The sequence below is a fragment of the Lepidochelys kempii genome, chromosome 27 (assembly GCF_965140285.1).
Source record: "Lepidochelys kempii isolate rLepKem1 chromosome 27, rLepKem1.hap1, whole genome shotgun sequence".
In the NCBI taxonomy this organism is placed as follows: Eukaryota; Metazoa; Chordata; order Testudines; family Cheloniidae; genus Lepidochelys; species Lepidochelys kempii.
This window is the reverse complement of record NC_136406.1, coordinates 10410527-10425273: the sequence shown is the minus strand read 5'-3', so window position 1 is coordinate 10425273 and position 14747 is coordinate 10410527. Positions and strand designations below refer to the sequence as shown.

Genomic DNA, 14747 nt, shown 5'->3' with positions numbered 1-14747 from the left:
TGATCCACTGTGACCCCAGAGCCCTTTCTGCAATACTCCTTCCTAGACATTCATTTCCCATTTTGTGTATGTGCATCTGATTGTTCCTTCCTAAGTGGAGTACTTTGCATTTGTACTTACTGAATTTCATCCAGTTTACTTCAGAGCATTTCTGATGCTGTACCCTGCCTCCCTCAAGGGTCCCCAACCACCTCTCTGTTTCTTTCTATTGCCTGGGGTAGTGAGAGGACACTTAACAGTGTCTGCCCGTTTACCCCATTGCTCTCAGCTTTTAGATTTGGGATGAGCATTGGGTTAGTGTTAGAATTAGTCTGAGCTTCGTTATAGTTAGCCCATTGACAATAATAAAGAATTAGATATTTTTGTGGATGATAACATCCACCCTTGGGACTGAAAAAGGGATATAAATTCTCATGCTAACCTTGGTAAGGCCATTCCATAATTGCCCACAGCAGTTTCCTGCACTTGTCTCTGAAGTATCTGGTACCGGTCTGTGTCATCCAAGATACCTCTGATGTAGTAGGGCAGTCCCTCAGCTGCAGTTAAAAGGTAGCTGCCTTATGGTACTGTTTGTAATGCATTCACACTGGTGGACAGGATCAGTAAGGAAGCAAATTTGTTTCTCATGGCAGACATTTAAATTTAACTTTTGTAATTTCCCCCCCCCCCTTTATTTAACTGTGAATCAGCTGAGGAAGCAGGTGTGGGAGCTACTCCTAACCTTGAGGATCAAGCTGCAGGAGATGGTGCTCAAGGTCAGTGGAATATTTGCTGCTGGGAAATAGTAAAATCCAATTGGGACCCAAAACAGAGAGAGCAGTTGCCAGTTGTTTGGGATTTTTCTTCTGCAAGGCTTCCCTTCTTTGCTATACACCCAACTATCTAGTTCTCCCTGCTGCTGCCTCTCTCTAGCCAGGAATGGTCAAGGTGCTTTAAGTATCCCCCCTACTTTTTCATTTTAGGGGGACACCACCACTTTTCATCCATTGCCCTTCTTCCCTGGAAGGTCACAACCTGAGTCCTTGTCCTCTGTCTGGAATAGTGGACGGTTGAGTATCCTCCAAGATATAGAAGGAGGAATCAACTTGCAAAATACACACAGAGAGGACAATATGGGTCAGCCAACGGGAGATGCTCATTATCCTCAAGCTAGTCTCATTATGTACTTTGACCGATTCAGAGTAGTCTCCTCCAGCCTCCTTTACACAGAACACAACAAAACTAGCTACTGTGCTGTGTGTGTACGTACCGCATAACTGGGCATCTGCTTAACCGAGTTGAAAAATTACTCCTTTAATAGGGGGAGCTGCTAGCTCACAGGAGTCAGGCTGGAAAGGGTGATTTTGACTATGCTGACTTCAGACATAACTGAAAACTTCAGGGTGGGATTTTCAAAAGCATCCAGAGTGAGGCTAGTGCTCAGAATGTTTTTGAAGATTCCTCCCCAGTCTAATGAAATGGCGAGTGCAGAAAGCTGAATATGCTGAAGATGGTTTTCATGCTCACACTCTCCATCTTGTGCCATTTACATGATGCTTGGTTTTTCAAGCTGAGTAAATTCCATTTTGCAAGATATTTTTCTTGGTGGCATATACATGAAATGAATTTCTTCATCTGTTTGGTGTATATCCTTCCTGCTGCCTGCCTGCTGCTACTGTCAAAATTGCACACAACTTGTCTGGCTGAGAGAAGTACTTTCAAAGTTAGTGATGTTTAAAAAGTACATGTTTTTTTTTCTGTATCTCTTCAACTCAGGACAGAGTTCACATCTTCAGCTTCCATGTAAATGAGAGTTTGGTTATTCTTATCCTACTCCCTAGCAGAAGTTTGCCCATAATTGTATCACAGGATCATCATGCAAGTCTTTGTGATTGGCAGTTCTTATGTGCAAGTGGACAAGGCTTAGAATAGCAGAGGGTTCTGTAGGTGTAGCTTGAGGTCATTAGCAGAGATGTGATGGAAGCGTTGCATATCTGCCCATTCTGTCCAGCTCTGGCCACTTCTCTCTTCTCACCAGATGTTTAAACTTCCCCCCGCTGTACTGAGTACCAGGTTTCGGCGCAGTAAATTGTTACTTTTCTAAAAATGGGGAATGATGCTTTAAAAGGGGCACTTCCATTTTATGATCCATTTTCCTCTGGGTCAGATATAATTGTGGTGAGTGCTGCACGCCTGTGGCCAGGTATAAATCATAATTAGTGACCTTGGTTTTGTTTTGCTGCGGACTTTGAAAACTGGCTCTTCAGCATGAAGAGGGAAGAGTAGTGAAGTGAGTCTCAAGTTTCTGTGGGAGGGGCAGCCTTTTAAATCTTCAGTTTTTTAACCGGAACATTTTAAATGTTACAAACTCCTTTGATCACGTGTTGCACGCTGTCGTTAGAACAACAAAGGCATTTTGGAAATGTCGCTAACTAATGTAGTGGGCACGTCTCTACTTTTGTTGTCCTTTCGGTATGTTCCGTTCACCTGCAGTGCGACTCTGAGTGCATGAGCGCTGCTGGTTAGCATACTAGCATGTGTGGAATGCCCTTTGGTTATCAAAGGCACTCGCCATGGCCTGACACAAGTTTTAGAGCCAGCTGCCAATTGGTATCCAATTTTGGTCTGTCTTGGATCATGAATTTGAGGACTCTGCAATGATTTCACTTAAGCATTGAGTTCTCTTAGAACTGTGTTGATAAAAGGCTAATTTGGTTGTGATTTTTACTTATCCCATTTTTTAAAAATTTCTCTTTAGAATTTGTTTTTTATTGAAAGGATGCTTTTGATTTTAGTACAAAAGTTTCCCTAACCTAGGCTTTTTGATTTAGCAGGCAAAGTCATGAAAAGAGCTAGTGGCTGGAAGGCTGAAGCTAGACAAATTCAGAATAGAAATAAGTCACGCACTTTTAATTAACCACTGGAACAATTTACCTCAGGGTATGGTGGGTTTTCCATCACTCCAAGGTCTTTTCCTCCCGATCAGATGTCTTTCTAAAAGAGATGCTCTACCTCAACCAGAATGTATGGGCTTGATGCGTGAAATTCTCTGGCCTGTGTTGTGCAGGTGGTCAGACTCGGGGTAGATGATCATAAATGTTCCCTTCTGGCCTTAAAATCTTTGCATCTGTGACTGAGAGTTCTGTTTTGTAACGGTTATACTGTCAGCTGCTCCAGAACGGGTGTGCAATGTTATGGTACTAATTACTCTGCAGAGTGGGCGGAACATACAAAATCAGAGGTTTGCAGTTGCAGGCAGGTGTTCCTGTTGTGTGATCCATCCTCTCCCCCTACACCCTGTGCTGTGATGGCGTAGACAGGCTACTGAAATAAAAAAGAATTAGAATACTTGTACTGCTCTGTCAAGTTTGTGGTAAAGATGTAGCAGAAGAAGAAATGGTCTAGAGAAGTGAAGATGGTTAGAATTCTGGGTGGCTGAGATGTGTCCGCTAAAACTAGCCTTATTTAGTTTGGACAGTTGGAGGGGTTTTAAGTTTTGTATGTAATCTTAGATTGGGGAGTATATCTATCCCTTTTCATTCTGGCCCACACGGTGTTGTGGTTACACAACACAATTATTGGCAGATTTATTTAGAACAAATGAAAGCAACGCTTCATTTGACACGTGGTCAACCCGTGGCATTCACTGGCACAAGAGCTAATGAATTGTCCAACACTGTAACTAAATAGAGGCTGGAAGTTGTGGCCTATAAAATTGTGCAGTTATTCCAGCGAAGAGAACGATCATCAAATGTTAGCCTTCATGGCATACTTTGGACCACCTCTGTGGACGGAGGCTGGGATGGAATCCATCCACCATGTACACAGAGCATAACTGATCACACACCAGCATATTACTGGGGTGCAGGAGGGAGGCTCCTTCCTCTGAGACTTTCAGTATGGGAGACAGGATAAATTGGATAGATCTGGTATGGCAAATCCTGTGTTTGTTTTGGTACTCTACCTCTTCCCAGCAATGGAGCAAGCAGGCAGAGATGATGGATGATTCAATGTGTATCATCAAATCAAAGTGGAGTAGCTCTGATTTTAAGCCTATCTACAGGGACAAGATTCCTTTAAAGCAAAGAGAAACTGCAGAATTGAATTTTCCACTGCAAGTGGCAGTGTAGGACTCGATTGCTTTTATCGGTGTAGAATGGTTATAAAAAGTCTTTTAAGTCTCTTTTGTGTTGCAAGAATGACTTTTTATTGAAATACCTGTGCTAACTCTTTGCCACGCTTGACATCCTACCCTCCCTCTTCGCCCCCCAGAGGAGCTGAGCTCCCCAAGGCTGTGGGAGAGTGTGGAACCTGGAGTTCAGGAGCCTGTGGCAAGTGAGATTCAGCCAGAAAAACAAGCAGGTGAGATTTCGGAGACTCTCGTCCCTCTGTGTGAAATGCAGACTGGAGAACAGGTAGCAGCAATGCCTGCCAGAGCTGAGGCCACGATACCAGTCCCCCCAGGCATGTATGAAGGCTTCAGAGCCTTTGAAGAAAGCCAGGAGGCTGTCTCCAGAACTGAGCCATGGGACCGTGGTGGAAAAGAGGACGTTGGAGTGGGTAAGGCGTTGGCAGATGAAGCAGGTCACAGTGTGTGCACGGAAGAATTTGCCGCATCAGCAGTTTCCAAATCCTCTCAGAGTGCTCCAAGAGCTGAAATGTTCTGTCGTGAGAAACTTGCTGCTCAGTTTGAAAAGTGGCCCCCGGGGGTTGAGGATGCGGGGTATGAGCCAGTTGACAACTCCCTTATTAAAGACGGGCCATCTCCTTTATACAGCAAAGGTAAATTGAAAGAAGAGGCCGCTGGGCATGAAAAAGATGAAGACCGTGACATTGATGAAACTATTCAGCAGGATTCACCTTCCTCATTAGGACAGCAGGACTCTACAATGCTTGAAGCTGTGGAGGTGTATGCCTTTCCAGCAGAAGACAGACCCAAAGATAATCTGGCAGAAATGTCTAGAGAGACTCCTGTTACTGAAAGCAAAGCTCATAAAGCGGGACAGATCCTAGATGAGAGACGACAGTGGTTGTCAGGGAAAGGGTCTGATGATGTCGCCAAGATGGAGCCCTCTGAAACTATGTACCAAGTGGAAGTTGAAGCTAATGTAATTAGGGAGGGAGAAATCTCAGGTTCTCCACTCGACGCAACCAAGTTTCCCGATAGGTTAAAAAAGGACGTGGCAGATAGAAGTGTTTCCTTGCAACAGGAGACGGGGGGAATGGTGCAGGCCATGGAAACACAAGAGGCACCCAAAAAGAAACCTGCAACTCGTATGTCAGAGAAAAAAGTCAGTCGGGTTCCTCATTTAAAAGGTGTGTGTGTCATTTTCCTGCCCCACGCTTGTTTCTCCAGTGACTTGCTCGGGGCAAGGCTTCTAAAACCAGAACTGGCACCCCTTGAATCTTGCTGCTTGACAGTTGTCCATGGATGTTCCCTCTGAACAAATCCAGAGTGCTGATGCTGCTTTTCACCCTTAGTTTACTCCTGGCCTTTGATTCATTCGCATCACACTCACGCTTCAGTTGCACGTTCCCTTGCATGGACGCTGACATGCTCCCAGTTGTGCTTTTCTCCCTTTTCATTTCAGTGTCCTTGGATTTATCAAAGCTGCTATGTAGACTCTTCAATTTCATCCATCACTCTAAATATTTATAAAAGAGAAGAGGCGTTTGACTGAAACTTTTTCTGGTCATTACTGAAGTAGCGTTAGCACAGAGCAGGCTATGGTTTCAGAGCTGTCGCTAATAAAGCGTGCAGGGTCTCCCACTCGTATTGCTTTGTGTGTTCCCCGAGAGCCAGTCTTTCATGTCGGCTTTTCTAAAGGCGAGGGAGGAGGAGCACAGTGGGCTAAACTTTGTCCTCAGTTTCCAAGCCCAGTACGGTGTGCACCCCAGACAATTCCAAAGAGATGGCTGAATTTTTATGTATTATAAGAGAGACCTATGTGAGGGGAAGCCTGGCTGTTAGATACCTAAGAATGTTCGCTGAGAAACCTTGAGTCATTTAACTGCTCATCTGATAGCACTGTGGTCAGGTAGCTTTAACTTTAGATGTTCAAGTTCGTGCAACGGTGTTAGCTTAACTGGCCCGAGTAGGGGCCTAAAGTCATCCTGTTCCGGCACAAATGCCTTTGCTAGTACGCCAGGCACATTTTGTCTATATTCTCCTCTCACTAAGACCCGCAATCCTAAGGACACCTGTCTGTCCAATGGTGAAATGCGGGTTTTTCACTTAATGGTTTTAATAAGCAATCAGAATGGGATCTGTATGAAAATCAGTTCGCTAATTTACAAGCCTCCTTAGCATCCATGTTTTAGTGCACAGGTGTTAAAACACCAGGTGAATTCTTTGGGGCCATGCCAGCCGTAGACCTCCATAGAGTTCTGACACTCTTCTGCAGGAATCATTTGCCATTGGTACACAGGTTTGCTTGTCTGTACAGGTCCCGTGCCACTTTTGATGCCTACACACTGTCTTGGCATGAGCCCAGTCAGCGTGAATATTCAGCCTACAGTCTCTCCCTCACACGAGGCAGGAAATGGAGGATGGAGGCTCCCACCCTACCGACTGTACCATGGGGATCAGCAGCTGCTGTTAATGCTGTTAAACTTAATATGCAATCAGAAAAGCTTCATTCACACCTCATGACATTAGCAGAGGTTGCCATCACTAGTGCCAATAGTTTAATGGGTGGAAGCACACGTCCTTCCTCTCTTTGAAAGGACGTTGACTGCGTTTTCAGAGAGTTCGGGTTACAATATGCTTAAAGACAGGTTTCAGAGTAGCAGCCGTGTTAGTCTGTATTTGCAAAAAGACAAGGAGGACTTGTGGCACCTTAGAGACTAACCAATTTATTTGAGCATAAGCTTTCGTGAGCTACAGAAATACAGAATGCATCCGATGAAGTGAGCTGTAGCTCACGAAAGCTTATGCTCAAATAAATTTGCTAGTCTCAAAAGTGCCACAAGTCCTCCTTTTCAGTATGCTTAAGGTCGCCAGCTTCTGATTTAGTAGCAGGAACAGAAAAGGGGCTGGGTATTTCCCTTTTCAGCCAGAAATACCTGGAGTTCTTATCTCTAACGCACAGCACAGCCTTCATTGCACAAGGCACCTTTGCTGTTTTAGGAAAGGGAAAGGCATGAGGCAAGTTATGGAAGTGGATAGTGGGGGAGGTTCAAGGCGACTGCTGGAGCTGTTTATAAATGACCTTGTACATTTCATAACCAGTCAGAATAAATTCCCAAAGTTTAGAGAAGATATAAGAGCTGTTTTCCCTTTTAAATTAAGAAGAAATTTAGCTGCTGATGGAAAAAAGTGGGTTTAGTAGTTAGCATCCTAGAGTGTAGTTCACACGTTACTCTTTCTATATATCTAATCTCTTTATTTGCAATACTGCAATGTCTTGTAGGTTAATGGGGGAAAATAATAGTGTAATGGCCCAAGAAACCCTGCGTGTTCATTATGAATCTAATTTAAATGGCTTCATTTGGCTGATAAAGCCTCAAGGGATATTACAGGTTCTGAAACGGAATCCTAAGGAGTAATATCTGCCAGTAAGACAGAAAGTAGTACCTTGAGAGAGATGAAGAATACAAATGGATTTCAGTAAAATTGCTTTTTGAAGTAATACATTGAAAAGTGATTTCGAAAAACAAGAAGCAGCAGTTCTGTGACTTAAGGTCTTCAGCACTTATCCTCCGTAGGTGTGAGGCATTCATGAGTTTTAGCCTTCAGACGTGATGCTTAAAACCTTATCTGCATTTGTTTTTAAGAGCAAAGGGACAGGCTTAGGCCTGAGAATGGAGCTGTTCAGAAAGTCACCACCAGAACAGTATGTCAATCTTCTTTTCAAGGATGGTCTGGTATAAAACTTGCGGCATGTTTTTGATGCTCCCATGCATCTCTAACGCATCATCTCCTATATTAAGGCTAATCTGTAACACAGCAAGAACACGCTTTAAAAAGAGGAAGTAATTTGATAAGGGCTGTTTTTTAATAGACTTAACTGAAATGAGAAGAAAAGAGAACGTTAATGCATGTTATGATAATGCAGGCATTATAAGCTATTTGGTATTTATTTAGTATCCCCAAGAAGAGGAACATAACTGTCTTTTATTTGCATTTTATCAGCTCGTATTGACAGTAAAGACAAAGATGGAACTGATACTGAAGAGAAAAAGCCTAAGGTAAGATGACAAATGTATGAAATATGATGTAAGCCTTCTGTGTGTGTGCTTGACTCCATCTAGACCCAGCTGCTTTTGACCTAAATCACACATTCGTTAAGAAACCTTGCCATTAATTACCAGTTTTCTTTTCTTTTAGTGTGTGTTTGTTTTTCCCCCTCCTCCTCTTTGGAACGTGCCGCCATTTTAAATCATGAACCTTGGAAGAATCGACTCATAACAAAATTGTGACTTTTTAAAAAAATTAACCTGTTGGGTTTTTTACTAATTCAAAGGAAACCCCAAGGTGCATGGCAGGAGTCCAAAGTGTGTAACTTTCCAAAAACTATTACTCTAAATAATTGGGTCCCAGTCCTGGAATCAGATCCATGCAGCTGCGAGGGTAAGCCTTTGTGAAATACAGTTGCAGATTTGGGGCTTCGGTTGGCGAGCCAGCAGTTCTGAACTTACATAACTGCCCGTTTTGGGAACAAAGAAAGAGCAAGGCTGGGAATTTGGTCTTAGCAACAGTTAAAAAATTGTCCATATCCAACAGAGTGTTGTGTTCTGAATTATACACGCAGTTTAATACTGGGAAATTCCATAAGACTGGAAGAGTGCTAATGTGCCGGTATTCAGAAAGTGCAAAATAGATGACCTGGGTAGGAGGCCAGTTAGCCTGACACTTAGTCCCAGACTAAGTAATGGAGAAGCTGATCCAGGATTAAATTAATGAAGAATTAAAGGATAGGAATATAGCTAATGCCATTCAATGTGGTTTTATGGAAAGTAGGTCTTGTCAAACAAACCTGACTTCACTCTTCGAGGAGATAACAAATTTGGCTGATAAAGGTAATTGCACAGATGCAATATACTTAGACATTTGTAAGGCATTTGACTTAATACCACATGACATTCTGATTAAAAAATTAGCACTCTAGAATATCAATAAAGCACAGTTTAAACAGATTACTAGCCAAACTGGCAGATCTCAAAAAGTAGTGATCAGCGGGGAATCATCATCAAACGGAGGTGCTCTTTCCCCAGGGATTGGTACTAGGCCTGATGCTATTCGGCATGTTCATCAAATGATCTGTAAGTAAATATAACATCACTGTGGAATAAAATTGGTAGGTCAGAGATTGGCAGAATTGGTAAGTCATGATGACACGGCAGTCATACAGTGTGATCTGATCGCTTGGGAAGCTGGGCCTATTTAAACAAAAAGTGTTTTAATACAGCCAAGTACAAAGTTATACATCTAGGAGCAAGGAATGCGGGCAGTGTCTACCAAATTGAGGACTGTATCCTGGAAACCATGGCTTAGGGCTTGTCTACACAACGCAGCTTTTAGCGACACAGCCTTGTTGGTAAATGTCAGCGTGTGTAAATGCTCTTTGTCGGTACCTGGTCGGCACTTTTGCCAACAAAATACTTGCAGCCCCACGAGCGGCCTTAGCTTTTGTCGGCAAGAGAGCACTCCTGCCAACAAAACCGCGTTCAGGCTGCCACTTGCATTGGCAAAACTTTTGTCTTTCGCGCGGGGGGGCTTTTTAAAGTACCTGTGAAAGACAAAAGTTTTGTCGACAACTTCGCAGTGTAGACATACCGTTTGAAAAGGATTTTAGAAGTCATAGTGGACAATGAACTCAACGTCAGTGCTCAGTACGATGCAGTAGCAAAAAAAAACCGCAAATGTGATCCTTGGATGGCTAAATGGGGGAGAGATGAGGAGGAGCAGGGAGATGATTTTGCCAGTTATACTGTAGTGGTGAGACCGACGTCCCTTTGAGATTTGCCATCATGATGCAGACGATGAGACTAGAATATTACTCTATTTGGTGTCCATATTTTAAAAAAGGGATGTTGGAAAATTGGAGAAGATGCAAAGCATTTATTTATTTGAGGACAAATTATTTGAGGACTGGGGGAAATGCCTTACAGGGAGAGACTTAAAGAGCTCAATCTGATACCTTGTTTGAGCTTATCACAAAGGAGATTGAGCGATGGCTTGGTTACAGCATACAAGTACCACCATGGGGAGAAAATACAGGCTACTAAAGCACTCTTCAATCTAGCAAAGAAAGGCACAACAAGAACGAATGACTGGAAGCTGAAGCCAGGCAAACTAAATTGGAAATAGGGAATAAATTTTTAACAGTTGGGGGTGATTAAGCATTGGAACAAACTCCCCAGAGTAGGTCGTGTCTTCAGATCAAGGAACAGGGAACAGTCTGCTGCCTGCTCCAAACTCTTCTGTGTTCTCTGAATCTTAAGAACTAGGGAGCCAGGTTCCCAGGACGACTTGTTCTCAGTGGGACCTGCTGGGTGTTGAGCGCGTTAGAAAATCTGACCCTGTTGTGGGCACTGGGCCCTTTTGGAAATTCTGGTCATAGATCTACTAGCTTCTGCCAAATCAGCTTCTTTTTTTCAAATGTATCAAAAAATGTGACAGGGTGACTAATAAGCTTTAAGTGAGACTTCAGTCTGACAAGCCAGACGTCGTCGTGTGATGGAGAACTCCTGATCGCAGGCGCAAGTCTGTCTCTTGTGCCTTGGTGTATTGCACCTCTAACTCCTAGCCATTCATATTTGACTTTAACCATCATCCCTTTTCAGTTTGTTTGTTCGCATGCTGATCTGTTTTTAATTTTATTTTTATTTTGTTTACTTGTGTGAAGACATCCACACCTTCCTCTGCCAAACCCCTGAAAGGTAGATCCTCCATTACCCCCCAACGACCCTCCTCTGTTAGTACAACCCCTTTGAAAAACCCCTCCAGTCCTGCTGAGTCCTCAGTACCAGCTTCCACTCCTAAACGAGTCTCTTCTATCACATCCCGACCTGCCAGTACAGGAACAAAAGAAACCAAGCCAAAGGTAAGGAAATCGGTGAAAAAGAAACCAAAGCTACCTTTAAAACACTATTAGTTGCCCATTCCTGACTGATTAATTCCTGCCCGTGCTGAGTTATATCAGCCTGTCTCTCCACGCTGCAGTATGTTCTGTGTGTGTGTAATGTCTCCTGCCTACTTCAAGTTACTTAACGGAGGAGGTAAATTGGACTGAAAATTCTCCCAACCAAGACTGTGAATAGCTTCAGTCAGGAATGGCCAGTCAACCATTCTGCTCATTTATGGGGTGGCTGGAGCACCTGGTGTTTACAGTGTTTATTAAAAAAAACCCAAACTAAGTAGCGATGTTACCATGAAATCCTTTACTGTCCTTGGTTAGGGAGTGGCTTTAAGAGTAGCTCTTGTGGAAATTTTATAATTCGGTGGTATTCAGAGCAGTCGCATCTTTCTCATCTGCTCGGAGGCTCCCTTGGTTTGCATTCATTTTAATGCTGTTTTTTAAAACCTCTCCTCCTTGTGCAGAAGGGTTTTGTCTTGTATTTCAATTAGGCATTGAATTCTTTCACATTGCAACAACGTTGTGTTAGCATTTATGGGTGCGTTGACATAGTCTTGGATATATCTCATATATATTGGAGTCAGATCTTCCATGCTACAAAATTATGCAGAACACACAATACACAGCCCTCTAACAGGGCTCTGGATCATTCTGTGTATATATAAAAAAATGACTCTTAAGAGTTTCCATTCATATAACTTGTTAGAACCTGAAGGAAGGGGGAGAATAGAAATGGTATGTCTTGAATAATAGGATGAGCTTCAGTGCTAAAGAATTTGGAGCTGACCAGTTCTGATCTCCAGCATGCAGGCATGCATTGCTTCAGGGCTGGTGTACATTTTTTAAAAATGAAAATGTCACATTCACAGTTGGAAATAATGCTCAGCGCACTCTCTCCCTGATAGAGAGAGAAACAAACAATAACATACTCCAGCTTTCTTCATTAAAAGCAAGAGCAGTGGTTTGAAATTGTTGAACTCTGACCAATAGCACTTCACCTTTCTTTTTCACACTTTCAGTGGAAGTTTTCATGCCCAGTCCTGCTCAGACAGGGAGTAGATGGTTTTGAACCCAATGTAGGAAGCTGCCTTGCAGGATGAAAGGGGTTAATCAACAATAAAGGAAATGGGGAAGGAGGAGATTTTATTCTGCTTTTGAATTTTTAAACACCAGTGACCAGCCTGAGCAAGCCTTTATGTCTGAATTGGCCAGCAGGGTTAATTTTTCATAAACCTTTTAGCCCCCTAAAAGGGCTGTTGAATGAACATAAATGACAGTTGATCAGAAATGGGGAAAGGAAGCTTTTGTTATTGGTGAGGCAAGAGTTTGAGGAACAGATGAAGGACATGGACTTACTTTTCGCCCAGACCTGCTAATTGGGAAGGGTAGCAAAGCATTTCATGGCACTGCATAACTGAACTGAACAACTTGCATGGGAAGGTGGCATGGCAGCCATGTGCTTCCCTTTCAGTGTAGGTGCTACCTCAGGGCTTCCAGTCACTGGGGCTGGTGCAGCCGGCACATCATCATGGGGCAGCATGCTAAGGGGCGGTGACTCATTTACAACTAAAATGGCTGTACATGTGGAGGTCATCCTGGAAGTTGCTCATCCTACCCTCCTCACCTTGCGGCAGAGTCCTGGGATGGTGGGGGCAGGAGCCGAGGAGCTCTTTGCAGGCTCTCTGCTATCTGAGTGAAGAGAGAGTAAAAATCTTGAGAATGTCCCTTCACTGGGCGGTTGGTTGGTTTTTTTTTTCTCGTGGGTCTGCAAACCACATGGTAAACGTTTTGTCCCGATTCCGCCATCAGGGTCCGGAGATGAAAAGCGGAATGAAGATGGCTGCTCCCAGGTCTGCAGCACAGACTCAAAAAAGCCCAGCCAACGCTACCCGGATCCCGGCAAAAACGCCCACGACCCCCAAGACGCCTCCCAATGCTGGTAGGATGGAGTGTGTGCTGCATGCAGAAATCCCCAGTGGGCGTTCAGCACGTTTCCAGGGAGGCAGGAATCTTCTCTTCCCAGAAAACTCTGGGATTGCCCCTCCCTAAAATCACTGACAGGGTCAGACTTGGTGTGCACATCTATTTTTGTGCATAGTGTGTCACGAAGCAGCCTGTCTGTACTCAGCCCCCGTTCCTCTACTGCAGGAGAAATATTCTCCTTCCTGAGCTACTCTGCCATGTCAGGAGCCCAGACACATGGGGAGATGTGAGATGCAGAAAGATGAGTGTTAGATGTAACATACTGTGCTTTCTGGGACATTGAGCAGTAGCAAAGTGGGGACGAATAAATCTTGTATTTCATCTAGCTCTTGAACAGTGTGGTGTCCCGTTCAGTGAGAAGAGGTTCCTTTTATACGGGTACAGTTAGGTAGGGTGGGTCTTCCTGTACTTCGGGTAATCCTGTAGACTAGCCCCTAGGGTTCATTCACTAGGGTTGGACAGATTAAGGAGCGTGGGTGTGGTAGCAGTGATCTGTATAACATCTACCACCGGTTTGTGTGTGTTGAGCTGTGAATGGAACTTAGCTATGAATAGTTTTTGTGTAATAAGCCTGGTCGGATACTGGTCTGTCTGCTTTCTTCATATAATCGTCTTGGTTTAGGATGACAACTGCACCTCCTTTATCCTCTGGTTAGTCCCTCTGGGAGTATAATTCATTGGATGCTCTCTGCTCGGATTTGGAAGATTTAAGCTGCTCCGTTTTTTTTACTACCATCTAGTTTTTCTTTTTTATTGATTGATAGAGCTTTCAAAAGGCCAGTCATTCGTTCCTCCACAGGGGCTGTATTTGGGGATAGAGGCATCTTTGTACGTCATTTTTATTCAGGATACATTCTCCTAACCATATGGGTGATTAAGCCAGTGCTCTTGATGCTTTCTGGGCATTCTGCTCCAGAGGTCACAAATTATCTGAAAAGTGGTGTGTCCTGCTGAATATTTCTTCTGTTTATCCAGGCATGGATAAAACCTTTGTTAAAGTTTGAAGCATAATTGATTTTACTTAAGTTTCTTTAACTTTCTTTCAGCTGGCAGGAAGGAGCAGAGAAAGCCGCCTACCACAGCAGCAAAATCTGAGAAAGGTAAAAATGTAAGGCTTTCCCCCACCCTGTTCGATTTTGGAAACCATTCGAGCTGTTTTAAAAAATATTTTGCAATATCAGCGTTTTCTTTTTCCATATTTTTTAATTAAAAATATTTGCATCTGAATGTTTTTGTTTGTAACTTGTCAGGCACTGAGAGGTTAATTTCACAGCCCTGTGAGAAGCTAGTTTTTCATGATCTGTGTTCAGAAAACGAGCGTAATGTTGTGGGTTGGGAACGTGCTCTTATTCACTGTTCAATTGAAATTGAAGAAATGCAGGTACCAGCACTGTTCCACTCCTGTTGCATGGAGCAAGTCAACAAAAAGTTTTGTTCTCCCCCCTGCTTCCACACTGTTCCTGAGTGAGTGAGATTGAGAGAAAGAGAGTCTGTGTCCTGATTAGTTCAAGAGGCAAATTAGGAGTCAGGTTACCTGGGTTTCATTCCATATAGATATTGGTAGAACCATCGTGAATATTGCCTAAGAACGCTGGTTGGGTTTTGAGTGTGGGTCAGCTCGCACGTAAAGCTCCAAACAACCATTCTATAATTCCTGCCTCTGCTGTTCATGCTGGGTGGCCTTAGGCAAGCTGCTCCCCGCTC

General features: G+C 43.5%; 1 protein-coding gene across 19 annotated transcripts in view; it reads left to right on the top strand.

The window, feature by feature from the left end:
* The window catches only part of MAPT (microtubule associated protein tau), a 101104-nt gene that overhangs the window by 62437 nt on the left and 23920 nt on the right, over nt 1-14747 (top strand). For 12 of the 19 annotated variants that reach the window (XM_073325489.2, XM_078850720.1, XM_073325492.2 and 9 more), the window contains 6 exons: nt 690-755; nt 4252-4341; nt 8114-8169; nt 10830-11027; nt 12870-12999; nt 14090-14143. In XM_073325489.2, coding sequence (XP_073181590.1) covers nt 690-755; nt 4252-4341; nt 8114-8169; nt 10830-11027; nt 12870-12999; nt 14090-14143 — 594 coding nt within the window. The remainder of the gene's footprint in view (nt 1-689; nt 756-4251; nt 4342-8113; nt 8170-10829; nt 11028-12869; nt 13000-14089; nt 14144-14747) is intronic. The other 7 variants (XM_073325501.2, XM_073325503.2, XM_073325497.2 and 4 more) reach the window with 6 other exon arrangements.